General features: G+C 40.2%; 1 protein-coding gene across 4 annotated transcripts in view; it reads left to right on the top strand.

Moving 5' to 3' along the window:
- The first annotated feature begins 691 nt into the window (after positions 1 to 691).
- TANK (TRAF family member associated NFKB activator) overlaps positions 692 to 19,798 on the top strand; it is a 37,222-nt gene continuing 18,115 nt past the window's right edge. The window contains exons 1-4 of one of the 4 annotated variants that reach the window (XM_032803557.2): positions 692 to 766; positions 9,673 to 9,822; positions 13,121 to 13,229; positions 14,393 to 14,523. In XM_032803557.2, coding sequence (XP_032659448.1) covers positions 9,721 to 9,822; positions 13,121 to 13,229; positions 14,393 to 14,523 — 342 coding nt within the window. In that variant the 5' untranslated portion in view covers positions 692 to 766; positions 9,673 to 9,720. Of the gene's footprint in view, positions 767 to 1,082; positions 1,143 to 3,359; positions 3,379 to 9,672; positions 9,823 to 13,120; positions 13,230 to 14,392; positions 14,524 to 19,798 lie in introns of those variants that run through there. The other 3 variants (XM_032803558.2, XM_032803560.1, XM_032803561.2) reach the window with 3 other exon arrangements.

The following is a 19,798-nucleotide window of genomic DNA, read 5'->3' as shown; positions in this document are numbered from 1 at the left end:
AGCACAGATGACACAAGGTTATAATGAGAACTTAGTTGCAACCTTAGCTCTGGAGTGATTACTGCTCACCTGTAATAAACATATATATGAAATGATTGATTAGCTTATTTGCTAATGTTATTTTCAAAAAGAGAGTGCAGTGCAGCTTAGAGAAACAGAATTATTTGCCGAAATTAAGCATGTAGCCAAGTTTAGTATCCTCTAAACCAATATACAGGATCAAAAGATACTTTCAAATACTTGGATGAAAGGCACTGTCTGGAACTGCAATGTACTATAATCTCATACATTTATCACACATATGCAACTTTACAAAAGGCATGAACAGAGGAATCACTCCACTGGGCATGAAAGTGGAGCCACTTTGGTGGGGAGAAGGGTGGGGGATAACAAAACAGGCAGAAAATTGGCACATAATATCGCACAAACGTGAATGGAGGAGAGATGGCCAAAGGCACTGAAACAATCTTTCTCCTGTTCTTAAGGAAAGTGCTACTGGGGATCTTTTAACGTCCACGTTGCAATGCAAAATGTGTGTTTACTACAGTTATTAACATTTAGACATGTCTTGTTTAACCATCCAGCATCTGGTAACCTCTAACCCTGAGGAAAAGGGCACAGCTATACACTGTCACATGGGCTGGGGCGGACGTGGGACACAACAGGAAGTAAATGCTGGTTCCTGGGTTAAAGAGTGAGGCTGGGAGAGAGCAGTCAGCTCCTGCACGGCTCCAGGGAGCGGCGCTGTCTGAGCCCTGAAGAGATTGTAAGTTTAACTCACTTTTAAACCGTTGTCTTTCCCCTGCTGGGCAGAGCGGCCTTAATATCGCAGCTGAAGTCATGGCTCAGATCTTAGCGGACTAGCCACACGCGCCTTGAACCCACTCAGCTAGCTGCTCCTCGGTCGCTTCTCTTGGTTTTATTCGTGCATTTACAGTCAGCTTGCTTCTCCTCCCACACCCCCAGCTGAAGCCTTCACTCCCTCCTGCACCCCAACCCCCTCTCCCAGCCCGGAACCCCCTCCTACATCCTGAACCCCTCATTTCTGGCCCCCCCCAGAGCCCGCTCCGCTGTCACCGTGCAGATCCTCCCAGAAAGACGGAAGTGAAGCGCCTGTCTGGGGATGGGGACTCGGGGTGCTAGTGAGTCACGCCAGGGCCCGGTTTTGAGTTTGCAAGGGGCAGGGAGAACGAAGGGCGGGCTGCTTGGCTTGTTTGGGGCAGCAGAGGGAGGAGGTGTTCTGTGCGGGCTGACAGGCGAGGGCTGTGTTTAGAGGCGGCTGCTGAGGTCCCAGGGCAGGGAGGGTTTGGTCACTGCTCGGTGAGCCAGTGTATGTCAGTCATGTGGGAAAATGATCTCCCTCTCCGGTGGCTTCCGAAGAAGGTTTTATTCTGCAGGGGGCTGAGCACAGGTGGCTGGGACAGGATGAAGGAATGAGAGACTTTTCAGATCATGAAGAGAAAATTCTATTGAAAGAAATATGGGGGAGGGATTTTCTTCACACAACTGTTTTCTGGATCTGAACTGGGGGCCTTCCTTGTGATTTCTTTGCTCAATTAATTTTTTTTAAAAGAACCTACCCTAAAATTAATCAACAGTAACAATCTGTATTTATAAGACCTAAGAACAGAGGTCCTCACCCTTGCTCACAAGGCAGAGTCATGGCACTAGAGGCTTTGGACATGATTCTGCTCTCACTAGCGGTGGTGTAAAATCAGGCATTGTTGGGTACTTTTGGAGAAAAGAACCCAACTACAGTGAAAACCCCTCAACTGTTTATGAATGGTACTTCAGCTGTTTCACCAGTTCTCAGTGGTGGTCTAGTTGTGGCAAAGTAGTTTTTTAAAAATATGCCCATGGAAGAAAATTGCATAGAAAAGCAGACAAAATGTAGAGAAGTGCTTGCTGCTGGAACGGCACCAATATTCTGATGTGAACCTTTTAGCATTAAGGGGGTGTGTATATATACACATACACTCAATTTGATACATTTGTTTTTAAACATTTAAGAAGGCTTTTGAGGAGTTGCTGGCAAGGATACTCATGGTGTACATCTTCATTATCAGTATGGTGAAGTATGAAGTAATACATATATATAGTGGCAAACTAAGTTGTTACTTCTACTTCTTTACAATATGCCAAATGGTTGTCTGTGTAGTGGTACTATTAATGCAACAGCATAGCACTGCATTAAGGAACATGCTGCTTTCAACAACTGAAATCAGTCGGCGTCTCATATGTGCAGATGGCCATAGGCTCTTGTATCTTTTGTTTCTTCTCTCATGTATAATGTCTGGCTTTGTGCCTATCACATTGGTATGTGAGCACCGTCCAATGTTTTGTTAAAACTATAACTTACTCGTCCTGATATATGTAGCCATTTCTTATTGTAATACATCTTGCATGATATTGTACCATCCTGTAGCAGAGCAGTGTCATCAGACCTATATAAACATGGCTGTGTATTTCAACAGGAAATACTTACTAAGGCCCAATTGGGACTCCATGTAGGTGCAGCAGTTTACCTGCAAAGATTGGACTGTATGGATGTCACGTAGACCTTAACTCCACACACACAAACACCCCTTCTGCATATGCATTTCAATAAATATTTAATTACACAATCACAGCATTTGTACAGGGATGTAAAAATGCTACTTAACACTGTTAGATGATACTGTTTGGCAAATGCAATATAACAGTAGATGTATATGGTTTATGTAGCATTTTGTATTGCTCCCTCTGTGCTGTGATTATATTGTAATTAGGGAGGGGGCACAAACTCAAAGTTTGGAGGGTCAGACAAGTATCCAGAACTGTGCATGCTTGTTCTAAATCTTTGAGGGCCCTGTTCATGACTTGTTCTTCTTGTATCATTGCCTCTGACACCTCCTGCTAACACTATCTGGGGAAAGGGTTGATAGTAAAGTTGGTCTGGGATTTTTTTTTTTTCAGTTTTTTTGTTGAAAAAATGCCAGTTTGTTGAAACTGACTAGTCTCCTGACTCAAGCTTTTTGAAATGCATCAACGTTGTCAAAATGTTTTGTTTTGACATTTTCAGAATGAACATTTCCAGTTTTCCAGTTCAAAACAGCTTTTTATTTAGAAATTTAAGTCAATTACACTAAAAAATGCGTTTTGTTTTGTTTTTTAAAAAAGGAAAATTTGAGTTTGACTCTTTGTCCAGGTTCAGGATGAGAAATCCTCTCTCAAAAATATGGATGGAACATAAACTGTGTCCTGCCTAGCTCTACTTGGCAGCCTTTCCCTTCATGCTTTGAGACTAGAATGAGTCTTCAAGAGAGATTTCTCAGTCCTCCCCCAGCAGCAAGTGTGTCTGTTGGTAAAGTGATGCCTCAAAATGCCTGGATTTCTGAGGTGATGGGCTTTTTCTAGGGTGCTTTAAGTGCTGTCTAGTCCTCTGACCTGAGTGATTAGTTAAATATTAAACAGTACATAAGGAGCCAGACTTCAGCTGGTGTAAATCACTGTAGCTCTCTTGACTTCAGTGGTGTTAGTTTGATTTACATCAGTGGCTGATCTGGCCCCCTACCTTCAGTACTTTGTCCTGAGTGGTAGGTCTCAGTACTTAACATCTCTAGCCATTGTGTGACTGCCTCATAGAGAATCAGAGGAACTACACTGCCCCAGTGCAAGAGACTAGCCTAAAGGTATTTTGGAAACAATCTAAAAGGTCTTCATTGTTGTACAGAATGTGGGTCATCTAAATCTACAAACCATATCTTCCTGTACTTAGAACTGTGAACAGAAGAAAACTTTCAAACTCCACTACATCCAGTTGTCAACTATTTTTGTTAGTACAAGACATAACTCACAACAGTTTGCCTGTCAACCTGTTGGGTGACTTGAGGCAAATTACAAAAATGTATAAAAACAGTTTCATTGTCCTGTGCCAGCCGTTTGGGAACATGAGCACACTTTCAGTAATTCTGAGTTTTAACAATGCTTTTCCTTTTCACTTCCTATAAGTTATGCAGCTAATTGCCTGCCCATCTACAGAGTATAGTGAGGAATATTCCGTTTAGAGGAAGACTGCCAATCTTTGGGAAGAGGAAGAAATAATGTACATTACACAAGATGCCTTGAGGCAGTATGCATTGCCCTTATGTTGCATTGGTGAAGGAAAATGATGCCCATCATAGCCCACAATCACACCTAGTTACTTATATTGTAATAATCTTACATCCACATGGTGCCTTTTAATCCTAAATATCCTCCAGTACTTCAGAACCTAGTATATAGAAATAGCTTCACCTGCTACAAAAGTGCAGTCACTTCTGGGCTGAAATTCATTCAGTTCAATAGCACTCAGAAGTACTCCACAACAGTGAGAGAAGAGTTGCATTATTCAACTGCATGTACAGTGGGAAGTTTAGGTAGGCAGAATGTAATTACACACAGAGACATGTGGCACGGTCACTGGTGCTGTCACCCTTCATTCTTGTGAAAAATACTTCTGAGATTTAATGATCGGATAGTGTTGTGTTTCTCCCAATACCTTTATAGACAAACTATATTTTTATATCTAGAAAACAAGAATAAGAGTGAGGTCTCAGCAGGGGAGCACCCAGTGAGTCTCTCCTCTTTGGTGTGCTCCATTTGATCACAAAATAGCTACAGCCTCTACAGCAGAGAAGAGATCTTCTCCCCATTTCAAAGAACAGTTGAAATAAAACAAATTAGAACAGATACAAGTTACATACCCAACAGTTAAGGCTTCTGGTTTACAATTCAGCTGAAAGATGACCCTTGAAACAGTTTGAGGTCTTGTCTATGCACACACAAACTGCTTTAACTGTACCAGTTATACACCCACCCACCCCTGGTGTGAACACAACTATATCAGTGTAAAATTATTTTATTCTCCATATGGGAAGGGGAAAAAGCTATATTAGTATAAGGCACTTTATACTTGCATACCTATGTCGACAGGAGGGATTGCACTGAGAACTATTTCAGTAAAAGACCACACCCCTGAATTAAGTAATTATATCAATACAAAAATTGTGTAACATCTGACTACCACACTGGGGGAATGGTTAATTTACTGACTCAGAAGCAGTAGTGCCATCTTCTGAATCACCAACACTATTTCCTGCAGCACCTGGGTTTTTCCTGTCTTCTATGTAAATACTGACCTACCTTGACTTTATGGTAGCTGAAGCAACCACAACCATAGGTCATACTGTAGTGTGAAGAGAGAGCTATCATAAATGCTATGTAATGTGTATCAGAGAAAGGAAATACAAACACATACATTGTGTTTTGTACCTGTTAGCATATTTGTAATGAATTGTTATTTACATACATTGTTCGAGTAACTCTCAGAGCTGATAGGACACAAATACGACTGTCTTAAAAACACTGAGCCAAGTTCTTTGGCTGGTGTAAATCACTGTGGTTCTTCTTAAGTTAATGGAGCTATGCCAATTTACACCAATTGAGGCCTTACCTTATATGGCCAGAATTTTTAGAAGGGCTCAACACCCACAATTGTGCCAGTCTTAAAGCATTCAAAACCCAGCACTTCTTATTAAGAACAAGGAGACTGGATGATTGCTTTTGAAAGTTTGGCCACTTTACTTAGTTACCTAATGGGGAGCTGAGCTTTTTTTTTGAAAATCTGGTCCACTTGTATGCGCTGAGCCCTTTTGGAAAATGTGGTCCCATTAAGTACATCTCCTTGTATTTAATTTCTTTCTTGGTAAGTCTACTAGCATTCCCCCATAAAGGACTGCAGCACTAATTAAATGTCCACTTTGTTGCTGGTAGCTCACCAAGGAATAATCACAGAATTGTGGGTATCTCCTTATCACAGTCACATTCGTGTTGCACCATCCCTTTTCTGCTTCCCTGTTCAGGTCTTGTATATATTCTTAGGTATATAAACACAAGAATATAGACAGGCAAAGCATATGTCTCCTTTTCAGCCTGCTAGCTTGTACAGTTTTAAGCTAGGGTGACATTCCATTTATTTAAATATACTGTTTTCTTTGCCTGGTAGCATAGCTTTAAATATGGACCTGAAGTCATACGTCACTAAAAATTCCCATACTGACACCTTCCTCTTATCTGTAAAGGCAGACTTTTCTAGTCTTTTATTAGGAAGATAAGGAACTTGATTATTTTTTCCTAATAAAAGCCTTATATAAAGCATAAATTGTGTTTGAAACATTTCTAGTATGAAAGATTACCTTGTGTATTCTGCCTTATCTCCCCGTGAATCTCCTTGCTTTGAAGCTTAGCAGGAGCATAATTGCTTTGATGTAGCAGGGATTGTGATCTACAATAATAATTTTTGCTTCTGTGTTACTGAAGTTTCATTTAAAGTTTGCTAGGCTCACTCTTCAGCGCTCTTCTAACATTCTTTTTAGGTGTTATAGTGGCAAAAACACTGTTAAATTGTGGTCATGCTGAATGTGGCCTACTGTGCTGCTCAGATGGAGTCTCATGGCAAACCACTGCCTCTAAAACCACCACCCCCTGATAAGGTCCTGCTGCATGGAGGACATATCACAAAAGAAACCCCCAAAAAACACTAACGCCACTTCAAGGTGCAGTTTTTGGTGGATTCCCACCAAAGGTCCAGCGGTGGGAAGATGCACATCCCTGTTCCCCTTTTCCTGGTTCACCCTCTCTAGGACTACATCCAGATTCCTCTACAAGCTTCAGGAACATTAGTTTTCCTTTGATGATAGTGTTTAAGCAAAAGATTTATGGCATTTTGTTTCGTTTGTTTGAAATAGAAGTCTGTCATAGTTGTGTCCTGGGGACTGTTGTGTTTGGGAAAGGAGGAGGGTCACTGATTTCTGGCTCTAAGAATTGGAATTGGACATGTTCATTACATACAATACATAGGCATCCTGTAACAAAATTGGGTGCCTCCAGAGTACCCCATTATGGCCAGAGGTCACTCTGTAGTACCCTGCCTCTGTTGTCCCCTCTTCACAGTCCATTACATACCCTTCTATGATCAAAATACTCCTCCTGAGGGTCTGGGTTAGGATTAGAAGATTAACTCAAACTCTACCAAGCATATATTTCTGTTGTTACTCCCAGGCCTTTCCTGATTTGGCAGGCCACTATGAAGCCCTACCTTGAGTCCTAGTCCCAATCTGCTGTTTGCACCTGCTCACTCCTAGCAGTCTCTCATCCCTGAACAAACTGCAGCCTCCAGCTACTGTTTGTAGAGGAAATCACCTGATTCCTCTCAGGTGGGCTTCTTTAAAGTAATCAGAGTTGTCTAACCCCCAACCCTCTGGCACTTACTGGTAACACAGCCCAACATAAGGAGAAAGGTCTGTTGTGACAATTGGTCTATCTTTTGCCTGTTTAGGAATTTACCATGGAAAGTAGGTGGTTATTTTCAATAAAGAATGTTGATTAAAAACAGGTGCAAGAAGACCAACAGGGAAAACTAGATTACTGCAAACAACAAAGCTTAATAATAAAGTCAGACTGTTAAACAAGTCAGATTTAGTAAGCAAGGAAATACAAGTCTGGAAATTAATAAGCTAAAACTGCTATGTCATATTAGACCTAAGTGGTAGACATATGAGGAGATGGGCTATTCCACCCATCACACCTTTTTTATGTCCTTAAATAAAATGGGGCAGGGAACAAATGAAGGCTACTGGAACAAGTTTCCCCATCCTGGTGGCAGCTACTGCTCCCTTCCCTTCTCCCCACCCCCCATCACCTGGGATCCCAGACCTTCTTTATCTTAATCTGAGGGATGTCATGACCAGCACAGGCCAGAGGGAGGATCAGCTCCAGCTGAATCCCAAACACCACCTGAAATGAAACAGGATTGGATTTTAGCAGTCACGGCTCCAGCTTATGCCAACTAACTTCCCTTTTACCCAAAAAGACAATTAATACAATCTTTAATACCTTCTAAAAGACTGTCAAACAAGGGACTCTTTTCTTCTAACACTCTCTCCAGCTAAAGGGAACACGAATGTTGTTAAAATAGAAGCCTTAATATTTTACACTTCAAATGCTTTAACTGTTTTTACTTCTCTGTATTTTTAATAAATGGTTAAAAAAAGTCAATATTTTTGTCATGGCATTAAGCAGACTGGGATCTCTGTATACCAAACCCGGGCCCTCATTTAACACTGTTGAATGTTATCACCTCTGACCTACTTATTCTATCTAAATTAAAACAGCAGGTCCTAGGTTTTTGCTAGTTTTCACTGGTTGGTATTGTTAACCTGTAGATAAAAGGTGTTCTGAAATTCATTGTAGAGTTTCTTATATTGGCATTCTTAGATATGACAGGAAAGAGATGTCCATGTGATATTGTTTACTTGGTGATTTTTATTTATTTATTGTTCCATAATAGAAAACTTGAATAATCATTAAACACAACACTTGTGTGTTCAAATCAGAAAGCTGATGATATACAAACAATCACTTAAACATGCATAACACAGTGGAACTGTGCATGTGCATGTATAGCTTGAACCAAAGCCAAACTGACTTCATTAAGCTTTGATTCAGGCCCGAAGTGTTTGCATGGGCAGGACCATAGTACATAACACTAGGTGACTTTGATAATTTGTCCCGTGTACTTGATTGTTTTAAGTGTCTGATATTGATGCAAGTTTTATGTGACATGATAAAATTACAAATTTACCTTTGCATGAAGTGTTGGTTGTAGCAGTATTGGTCCCAGGATATTAGAGTGATCAGGTGAGTGGGGTAATAACTTTTATTGCATTAACTTCTGTGGATGAGAGAGACCAGGTTTCAAGCTACACAGAGCTCTTCTTCAGGGCTGGGAAAGGTACTAGGAGTGTCACAGTTTAATAATACAAGGTGGAACAAATTGATTAGCATAAGTAGTTGGATCACTCTCCACCTTGAATATGTGCAGTTAACACCTGTGCAGTGATGGGACAACGGGGGGGAGGGGGCTTGTCTAATAAACCATAAATCCAGTGTCTTTGTTAGTACCTAGCAGAGTTAGTAATTTAAGCTCCTAGGCTTGTCTTTTGAACGTGTTGTGCAGGTTTCCTTTGGGATGAGGACTGATAGGTCAGATACAGAGTGATGGCTTTGTGAAAAGTATGCACCCACAGGTGATATCATTTTTTTCATTTTTCTGTGAGTTCATTTGAAAGCATAGTGATTGTCACACAGGAAAATAAGACACAAACACCCCGTCACCTGTGGGTGAACACTCACAAAGAAGTCGGATATAAAGTGATCTATGAGTCCTCATTCTCAAACCTGCACACCACTTTCAAAAGATGAGCCTGGGAGTTTAAATTCATAACTCTGCTAGGCACTAAAAATCAGGGACTGAACAGAGACACTGGATTTATGGTTTATTACACCAATCTGTAACCCAGTAGCCACACCTCCTTTTTTGTCTATCACTGCAGAGGTGTTAACGGGCCACTCCACCTTGCATGGTCCCTTCTTGGAATATGTGCTAACTACCTATGTTAAACAATCTGTTCCACCTTGTCTTTAGCTGTGACAGTACCTTTTCTAGGCCTGAAAAACAGCTCTCTGTAGCTCGACAGCTTGTCTCTTTCACCAACAGAAGTTGATCCAATAAAAGATATTACCCTCACCCATCTTGTCTCTCAAATTTACCTTTGTTCATTAACTGTCCTTTTCTTTCTGATCACTTTTCAGGTCTGTTAATTTGTCCATCTTTTCAGTGATGAGACAGCGCTGGGAAGTATGGATAAAAATAATATTGGAGAGCAGCTTAATAAAGCTTATGAAGCCTTTCGACAGGCATGCATGGATAGAGACCATGCTGTGAAAGAACTGCAGCAAAAAGTATGTGTTGGTTTTTGTTTTTTGAAGCTATCCCTTCTGTTGAGAATCATAGTAAATGTGGACACTTGAGTTTTGCTTTACTTCAGCAACTGAAGTTTCAGTGCATCTTCTTAAAGATAGAAATTGCAATTAAAAAAATGAACTACTCAAAGAATAGCACATTATGGTGTATGTACGTGTGTCATCTGGCAGTCTTTAATCTTTTATTCATTTGTAATTTTGAGGTGGTTTTAGGTGTGGGAAAGGTATTGTCTATGGAGGATAATCAGGGAGCTCTTTAAAAATGTAAATGTATCTTTGCTGTCTACGATATACCCATCTTTCATGGAAAATATTAAATCTAATTTATCTTTCTTATTTAACAGAAAATTGATAGGGAAATCTGAAGGTCTTTCAGACAGTTATTTATACTGTTACTTATCTGACCCAAAGATGTGCCTTATAAGTTATTAATAACTAGTTATATTGGGGTCTTTGAGCACTGTGCTAGATGCTGTACAAGCACATAGAAAGATGCAGTTTCTGTCATAAGTATTTTAATTAACTTATCTAAATTTCAAGCTGTTTCAATATTAACACTTTTTTAAAAATACAGGAGTCAAACTGTATACTTGTGTCATTTTATCCAATGATGAAGCAGTGAAGAGGGCTGTTCAGGGAAGATTCTAAACAGTTTGGAGCACTTTGGGTTTTTGAGGTTTTTTGGAATGATGCAAACAGGCATTTACAAGGATAGATTGCGACCGTCATGTTGGACACAACAACATTCCAATGAATTGTCTGGAGTTGCTAGTCGCACATACAGTCCAATACCCTGAAAAAACAGCAGTTTGTGGCTTTGTGATACTGCCTAGCACACAGTGGTCACTAGAGCATTTCAAATCCTGCTCTTCAGTGGGGTCTCTCATTCTTAATCAGCTTAGCCACCTCCACTGAACTGTGTGTATGGTGGGGTCTGTCTGGAGGAACATGGGTCCTAAACTGTCTTATGGTTCAGAGAGAGGAAGTAATGGAGTTGGGGGTAAGGGAATGTCTGCCAGAGCGCACACTTTATTCTGAAATGCAGGAACCCGGTACCCCCAAAAAAGACCCACCACAGAATAGCCTGGTGCTCAGGGCACTTATTTGGATGTGGGAGACCTCAGTTCAAATGCACACTCAGCCTAAGTCAAAGTCCAGACGCTTACCCTGGGTCACCTATATCCTAGCTGAGTGCCTTACTCACAAGCTATTTGCTATTCTGGCTTGGGGCTCTCTCTCTCAACGCAACTGAGATGCTCCTAAACTCTAACTCTGTGTTCTTTGAAATTAATGGCTAAATTATAAACTTAATTTTGTCCTCTTTGGATACATATGCTACACTCAAAACAAGAAAATAAATACATGCTTATGGAACAGCCTTTCTAAAGCTCAGTGGAAAATTAGAACATAAGGAACAAATGGGTGAGAATGTGAGTATTCTGCAGTGATGGAAACAAATTTCTATGGCATTGTGCTTGTGCATTTTTCTTTGCTTTAGAGACAAGCAATACACAGATCTTCCAAAAGTGTTCATAATAGCTTGTCTTTGCCCTACTCAGCCTTCAGCAATCAGATTCTCTAACTTCAGAAAAGAACCAGTAAAGGTTAAAGTATTTCCTAAGGGAAGTCAACCTATAGAAATGTGAGTTTTTACCAAACATGAGATTTTTATGGATGACCTACGTATGTTGCTTGCTGTAATGTTTCCTTCCTCTTCCTCTATTCACTCAATGGCCTTAGCACTTTGTTGGCTTGTCCAGCATTCTGTTGTTAACAGTTTACTAAAGTTACTGGTAGGCCACTTGTTTTGCCAGTCTCTAGAGTTGGGAGCCATGTCAAACACACAGAAGCCAGAGTCATCTTGGCCAGATGGTGTTTGATACAGATGGATAGTTGGTTGTCATGCAGATCGTCTAGTTGGTAACTTGTTGCTGCCATCTGACTCAAAGAATAATTTGTGCACACTGGCTGTCAAAAGCATCTTCTCTTCTGTCTGTTTTAGCTGTCATGTCTGTGCTCTGTACAGAAGTGTTGACAAGACATTTCTGTTGTACATTTTCAATTTGGTTTTCAGTGATTTTTCTGCTTTCTGAGGTCTTGTATAGCTGCTGGAGTGTACTGCTCTGTGATCACTTTTTTTTTTTTTAAATGCGCTCATAGTGCAACAATTACTCAGCCTTTAGTCAGATTCTAGGTTTGTTCTTACATGTTGTATGGACAAGTGCATCTTTTCAATACTAAGTATTTTTAACTTAGTGAGGCTTACAATACAGATACAACACCAGTGAAGTAACTCATTTAAACACACTATTCTTGCCCCCACTCTTTCTATGCAGTAATGTGTATCATAATTTCAGAAAAAAATCAAATGGTCCTCCTAAAATTTTCTTGTTGGAATTTCACAAGTTTTCTCCCATAACTTCAGCACTATTAGTGTTATACCATCAGGAATGGGCTAGTGGAATCGTGTATATATTTTAATATTCCTGTTATTCAGCTACCTGAATGGTAGCTGATTGTTCAGTTAACTGGCTGACTAATATTCATCTACCCTGGAGTAGCTCAGTGCTCTTCTAGGTTCTATCAGGGCGGGTCAAGCTAGGGGAGGAGATCAGGCAAAGTTAGACAGAGGAATAACACTGATCAGCTATTCTTTTCTTTGGTATTTGGGTCTTCTCCCCATCCCTCTTCCAGGAGTCTTGGAAGGCAAATGTAGCAAAGGCATGCAGTGTGATCTATTAAATATAGACATGTATGTTTATTCCTTTTTAGTTAAACAGCAAACAGGTATGGGGAATGGAACTATAATATTGTTTAAAATTAAATTTGAAAAAAATAATATCTTTACTTAGACCTTTTAGATTTATTTCCTGAAAAGTTAAATTGATAGTGACCTTGTATAGATTATAACTGGGGTAACTGACCGACTCTGAAAAAACAAATAAATAACCAAATCTCAATTTTAAAACACAAATAATGTAATTTGTGGTTACCACTGAAAATTGCCTCTTGTATAAACGTTATCCTGACATTTACTACCTTGACTATTAACCAAGACTTAAACCAATCTTGTTTTATCTAGTAGTTTACCTTTTTCCAATCAGTACAGACTTAAAATTAAACCTGTCACAGGTGACAACTGTCGAGTTTCTATGCACAAATTGTAGCCTCAGGCATCCCAAAAAGAGAGCTGATAAACTGTATCTGCTAAAACTGAAGCCCTTAATCAAAACAAAATAATACTAATGCTAATTAAATTAAATTATTGTATTTTCAGACAGAAAGCTATACACAGCAAATATGTGAACAGCAGGAACAGATAGAGTTTCAAAAAAGTATGATTGCAAAACTTAAATCACAGTTGGCTCCTGTGAATGCCAACAGAGGTACGTACTCCAATTTGTGTGCTTTATGTCTTTCCTTTTATCATGTATTATACTGCAAAATAGTTTTGACTTCCTTATTGCTTCAGATTCTACAGTGTGTATCCACAAAAGGACTGAGGTAATGCTATACACCTCTACCTCAATATAACGCTGTCCTCTGGAGCCAAAAAATCTTACTGTGTTATAGGTGAAACCATGTTAAATCGAACTTGCTTTGATCTGCCGGCGCGCACAGCCCCATCCCCACGTGGCACTGCTTTACCGCGTTATATCCAAATTCGTGTTATATCGGGTCGCGTTATATCAGGATAGAGATGTACTTAATGGAAATAAGACTACTTCTTGGAACAGAAAGTTAACATTTTTGCATTTTCAAATTTTGTTTATAAAATGAAAAAATCTTGGAAACCTTTGTTTTTTCTTAGAGAAGAAACAGTAAGGATTTTAAAAAAATATACAACTTGCTCACATTGAAGTCAATGGACTTCAGGTTAGTAGAGTTGTTAATTGTAGTAACAAATTATCTTCAAACGAGATTTTTTTTTATGAATATTGATCACAATTGTTTGACTAATTTGTGTGAACAAGTTTTAGCCTATAGTTTGGTTGAGAACTGGGTAAGTAGGTGTTTACTTTTTTATGTTGTGTGACTGGTCAGTAAGTTACATGGCACTCTTCTGTTAACTTATTGTGTTACTTAAGCTTTATAAATAGGAGTTTCTCTTTCTGTTCAAATTGTCAGAGAATATTCTTAATTAACTGAATTGATTCTACACATGGTAGAAATGAACTTTTCAAAATAGCCATTAAAACTCTTTCAGTAAAAGAACTCTTGTGAATATTTATTTATTCGCACTAGTCTAACGCTTTTCCTTTTCACAAATGCCAGCAAAGCTGATGGCTTTATTTTCAAGAATGTGTTTATTGCTGGATTTGCCCATCTGTTTGAGTATTAGAGGGCAGAATTGGACCTCTGTTGGATTAGTACTAGGTCCAATAAAGGAAACTAAAATAAACTTTATGTATTTACAGTGATGATACTTGGCCCAGTGAAAATACCAAATTCATACAATGCGGTTTTTTTTTAAAAAAAACAACAAACCTTAACATGGTTAGAGGATGGGAAATGCAGTGGTGCTCAGAGAGCTGTTTTTATTTTATAGGTAGCGCATATGGCCATGTTCTCGTGCCTGAAGATACTGAAACATGGAGAAATGACACCTCCCCTAATCTAAGTTTTGATCAGCTCCATGAAAAGCTGAAACTAGCAATGCAAAGAGAAAAACTTTTAAAGGTACAGTAGCCTGACTTTAAAAGCATAAATATAATACAGTACAGTAGCCTGACTTTAAAAGCATAAATATAATAATCATGTTAGGTTCTAAATGGAGAAATGATCTTTCAGAGATGCCCAGAACTGCTCCCTTTCCAGGGTCTTATGGGCTTGATCCTCAGCTGATGTCAAGTAGCATAGGTGCACCAAAGTTGTTTGAGCTGTGCTGATTTCCACCAGTTGAGGATAAGGCTCTGACTCTTCCCAGCTCTGTTGCTGTTTGGCCGCGTGGATCATGGGAATAATGTTGACTCAGAAAAAGAAGGGCGAGGAGACCCTGTCTGCTCACTTATTTCTTCACCTCACATATGTGACAGTCAAGGAGGGGCTCCCCTTTTCTGTAATAAGAATCTGTCACAGTGCTGTTGTCAAGGTGGGGATGGGGACTTGGCAAGTCTGCATGGCGGCAAGTGATTGGGGTGAGAAGTGACTCTCTACCTAAACTGGCTGGATATATTCCTTTTCCCCCTATCTGCTGCTGGCTGAAGCCACACCAGTAGGTCTATGACGAAAACCCTGAAGTTGGGAGTGATGAGAATAGAGCAACAATGTTCAGCAGGGAGGAAGTGATTTACATGAGGCTCCCACACTCAGAGCAAACCTTGTGCACCAAGCTGATCCTTTCCCTGAACTGCTCGGCCTGCTGTGTTTTCTGGGGCTTGCACATCCCATAAGGCTGAATTGTCAGTCTGAGCATGACCCCACCGTGTTGTCTTAATAAACCTTGTAAAACCAAAAGCTCAGGCTAAAGAAGTTTAATTTGGGGATTTGTTTGCTAAATCTGAGCTATGGACAAAGTGATCCTGCATTTTGGTGAACTAAGCACATTTTAATCAGATGTGTTAACTTGAAAATCATTTTATCAGATTAGTGACAGTTGCTAATTATCTTGTAGGAATCTAATTTGAGACTTTTTTTTTTTTAAATAAGCATTTTCAGTTTATTGTTACTAAGGACATTTTGGAATGAAAGGAGAATCTAAGAATCTCATTCTCATATGGTCACTTCTGGGTTAGCAGTTGTAACTCCACAATATAATTTCCTTGGTAGTTTTTTGTATTTAATTAGAAAATGAGAGTAGAATTTAGTTGAAGAGTTAACTCCTTGTCAAAACATCTTTGCAGGTTTTTCCATTTCTCTGTATTGAATTTCATCATCATCATTATGTGTATTCCAGTACAGCCTAGAGGTCCAGCCATGATTGGGGTCTCATTGTAATCTGTATTGTACAAATAAATATTAAGATACAGCCCCTATCTTGAGGAGCTTACAATCTGTCTAAATAAGACAGAAAAGGAGTGGGAGAAAGGAAGCTGAATTATCCCAATTTTACAGATAAGGACCTGAGACACAAAGATTGTCATGGGAAGTCTATGGCAGAGTTGGGAAATGAACTTTGATCTTCTGAATTCTAGGCCAGTGTCTTAACCATAAGACTGTCTTTGAGGCACAAACCTACCTAATGGTGCCTACTTCTAGACTATTCAGGTATCTCTCTGATTTACAAAATGTTGTGCATGAGTAAGAGGTGTATCAGTTGTAAATTTAATCACTTACTTAATATGGCTCTTTGGTATATATTGAACAAAATTGATCCTCCTAGTATTTCATTTGCCACCCTGCCCAATCTAAATTGCTTTCTCTTGTAAATGCTGTCTTCAGTAGAAGAGTCGGTTCTTTATCAACCCAAATATGGTAGTTCACTTACAATTTTGATTATTATTATTTTTGGGGTGGGGAGAGAGGGGAAGGAAATGCTCTATCAAATATTTTGCCCCAAACCAGGTAGACTATATCCACAGCCATTGTCCTCCACCACATGAACTCCTTTCCGCTACATCCCTAGCAAAACTCTCATTCTCTAGCTGTATAAATTCAGTATGGCTAAATCCATGGTGGTGGGATTTTAAACTAAAATAGTTTTGTGTCTCCTCTTTCTGTCTCTGGTTAGTGTTTAGATTTACAGTGGTTCTGAAACCACGGGTCAGGACCCCAAAGTGGGTCACAATCCTGTTTTAATGGGGTCACCAAGGCTGGCTTAGACTTGCTTGAGCCCGGGGTCAAAGCCCAAACTGAAAGCTTCAGCCCTTGGCGGTAGGGCTCAGGTTACAAGCCCCCTGCCTGGGGCTAAGTTCTTGAGCTTTGGCTTTGGCCCCTTGGCCTGGGGAGGTGGGACTTGGTTTTGCTACCTCCTTTTCCCTGGGGTGACGGGGCTTAGAACCACAGAAGGGGGACCAAAGCCTGACTCTGCCTATCCTAATTTTTGTTGTCAGAAGGAGGTTGCTGTGCAATGAAGTTTGAGAACCCTTGCTTTAGAACATTCCCCAATTGTGTAATTGCCTGAGGGTATGGCTACACTTAGAACTGCACAGCACTGCCGCGGGAGCACTCCCACGGCAGCACTTTGAAGTGTGAATGTGGTCGCAGCGCCAGCGCTGCACGTACTCCACCTCCCTGTGGGGATTACCTTACAGCACTGGGAGCCGCGCTCCCAGCACTGGTGCACTGTTTACACTGGCACTTTGCAGCGCTGTAACTTGCTGCGCTCAAGGGGGTGTTTTTTCACACCCCTGAGGGAGGAAGTTGCAGCGCTGTAAAGCGCCAGTGTAGCCAAGCCCAGAGTCTTCCCTAGAGCTTCTCTTAAATATGCAAATTGTCTTCACTTGTGTCTACTGGAATCTTTGTGTTGGCTCAATCCTGCACCTACTGAAGTTGATGGTGTCATAAACAGATAGCTAAGGGTTAATGTCTCTTTCACCTGGAAAGGGTTAACAAACAACACCTGACCAGAGGACCAATCAGGAAACAAGAATGACGTTCAAAACTCTGGCTGAGGAAGTTTATGGGTGTGGAGTCCTTGTGTCTTAGTTTGTTGTTCTGTCGTGCCTGAGGGGATCACACAAGTCTCCAGGCTCTCTAATTCTCTGGTTTCAAACTTGTAAGTACATGTAGAAAAGACAATATAGGCTTCACATGTGTTTTCTGTATTGCAAGTGGTAGTTTGCTGAAATATCGTAATGGATATGGGGAATAAGGCGTTGCATGCATTTCTATAAGTAAAGACCTGTAATTTCATTTTGTAGTAGAGACAATTTTATGTCTTTTCTTTCTTTATAAAGCTTCTTTAAAGACCTGGTTCTTATTTCTCTAGTAAGCTCAAGGGATGAGCTGTACTAGCCTCATGGAAACGGAGGGGGAAGCATAGGAAGTGGTATAGTAGGGAAAAGAGTCACTTCCTTGTTAAGATCCAGGGGATCTGGTCTGGGGTCCCAGGGAAGTTTGGGGACCAGAGTTTATCAAACACTCAGAGTTTTGATTGGTGCGCATAGCAGATCTAAGACTGGTAATTAACTTAGAGGTCAGCAGGGGTACCCAAATTTTGGACGGCTAAGGTTCAAGATTGGGAATACCTATGGACATGTTGCAGTGGTGGATAAAGAGTAAGTGAATCCAAAGCCTAGGAAAAATTTTTCTTTTTTTGCTAGCAGTTATAGGCAGATGAGAAGGATTTTTCTTTTAAAGCTACAGCCAGAGAATTTTTTTCTTTCTTTCTTGTAGCTGGTGCATAGATTGCCTCAAGGCAAAACGGGCCATATTAAAAAAAGGTCTTTTTGTTGACTACATTAGATATTCTCCAGCCTGGAGTCAAGGTACACAACGGTAAACACAACTTGCAAATTTAAGAGAGTTGGTTTTATATTTGTTTAATTACATGGAAAGATTAGATAGAAAAGCTAAAAAAGGCACTGTTGCAGCAAAACCCAAAGAACAACAGAGAGCCAGCAGTTCAGACAATAAACACGGAGGGCACCTCCAACACAAGAAAGCAGACCATGACACCGAGGACCTGAACAGGAACTGGCAGACTGGAGCAGAGAACAAAAATTTCAAAATGCAGACCAGCAAGCGAGACATGGAAAAGAACTACAAGAGATGGAGTCTGAGAGAAAGAGAAAAAAATCAGAGGAAGCCTACGAAAAGAAAAGACATAAAATTGTTCTCTGTATATCAAAATGAAGAAATTACAGGTCGTTAGCTTATATGAAATGCATAAATCAGCCTAATCCGAAAATATACCATTTAAGATATTTCCAGCAAACTACACTCTTGCAAATACAGAAAAACAATGTAAAAGCCTATATTGTCTTTCTACCTGTGCTTACAAGTTGGAAACAGAAGATTAGAGAGCCTGGAGATAGTGTGATCACCCTCAGCCCAGAGAGACAACAGACTAAGAACAAAGGACCCACACCAAAAAACTTCCCTCCAGCCAGAGTTGAAAGTGTCTTGTTTCCTGACTGGTCCTCTGGTCAGGTGTTGTTTGTTAACCCTTTCCAGGTGAAAGAGACATTAACCCTTAGCTATCTGTTTATGACAGATGGGAATGTTGTCATTGACTTTAATGGGTACAGAATCAATCCCTAATTTCTAGCAGTTCAAAATTATTTGCTTAGATGTTCAGAGATAGACAGTTGCACCATCCATTTCAGTGGTTCTCAACCTTTCCAGACTACTGTATCCCTTTCAGGAGTCTGATTTTTGTCTCACCTACCTCCAAGGTAGCAAATACACAATCAGACATACAAATACAAAAGGTGTCACAGCACACTGTTATTGAAAAATTGCTTACTTTCTCACTTTTACCATATAGACTCATGGACTTCAGGGTCAGAAGGGACCATTATGATTGTCTAGCCTGACTTCCTGCACAATGCAGGCCACAGAATCTCACCCACCCACTCCTGTAATAAACCCCTAACCTATGTCTGAGCTATTGAAATCCTCAAATCATGGTTTAAAGACTTCAAGGTGCAGAGAATCCTTCAGCAAGTGATCCATGACCCACGCTGCAGAGGAAGGCGAAAAACCCCCAGGGCCTCTGCCAGTCTGCCCTGGAGGAAAATTCCTTCCCGACCCCAAATATGGCAATCAGCTAAACCATGAGCATGTGGGCAAGACTCACCAGACAGACACCCAGGAAAGAATTCTCTATAGTAACTCAGATCTCACCCCATCTAACATCCCATCACAAGCCATTTGGCATATTTACAGCCAATAGTCAAATAGCCTAGTTTTGGCAATTAATTGATATCCCATCATACCATCCCCTCCATAAACTTATCAAGCGTAGTCTTGAAGCCAGATCTGTCTTTATAAAATAATAATTTATAACATTATAAAATAAATCAATTGGCATATAAATATTGTGCTTACATTTCAGTATATAGCATTTAGA

This window comes from Chelonoidis abingdonii, chromosome 10, assembly GCF_003597395.2.
Source record: "Chelonoidis abingdonii isolate Lonesome George chromosome 10, CheloAbing_2.0, whole genome shotgun sequence".
In the NCBI taxonomy this organism is placed as follows: domain Eukaryota; kingdom Metazoa; phylum Chordata; order Testudines; family Testudinidae; genus Chelonoidis; species Chelonoidis abingdonii.
Note: the sequence above shows the minus strand (reverse complement) of the source record. Positions and strands in the feature narration are given on the sequence as shown.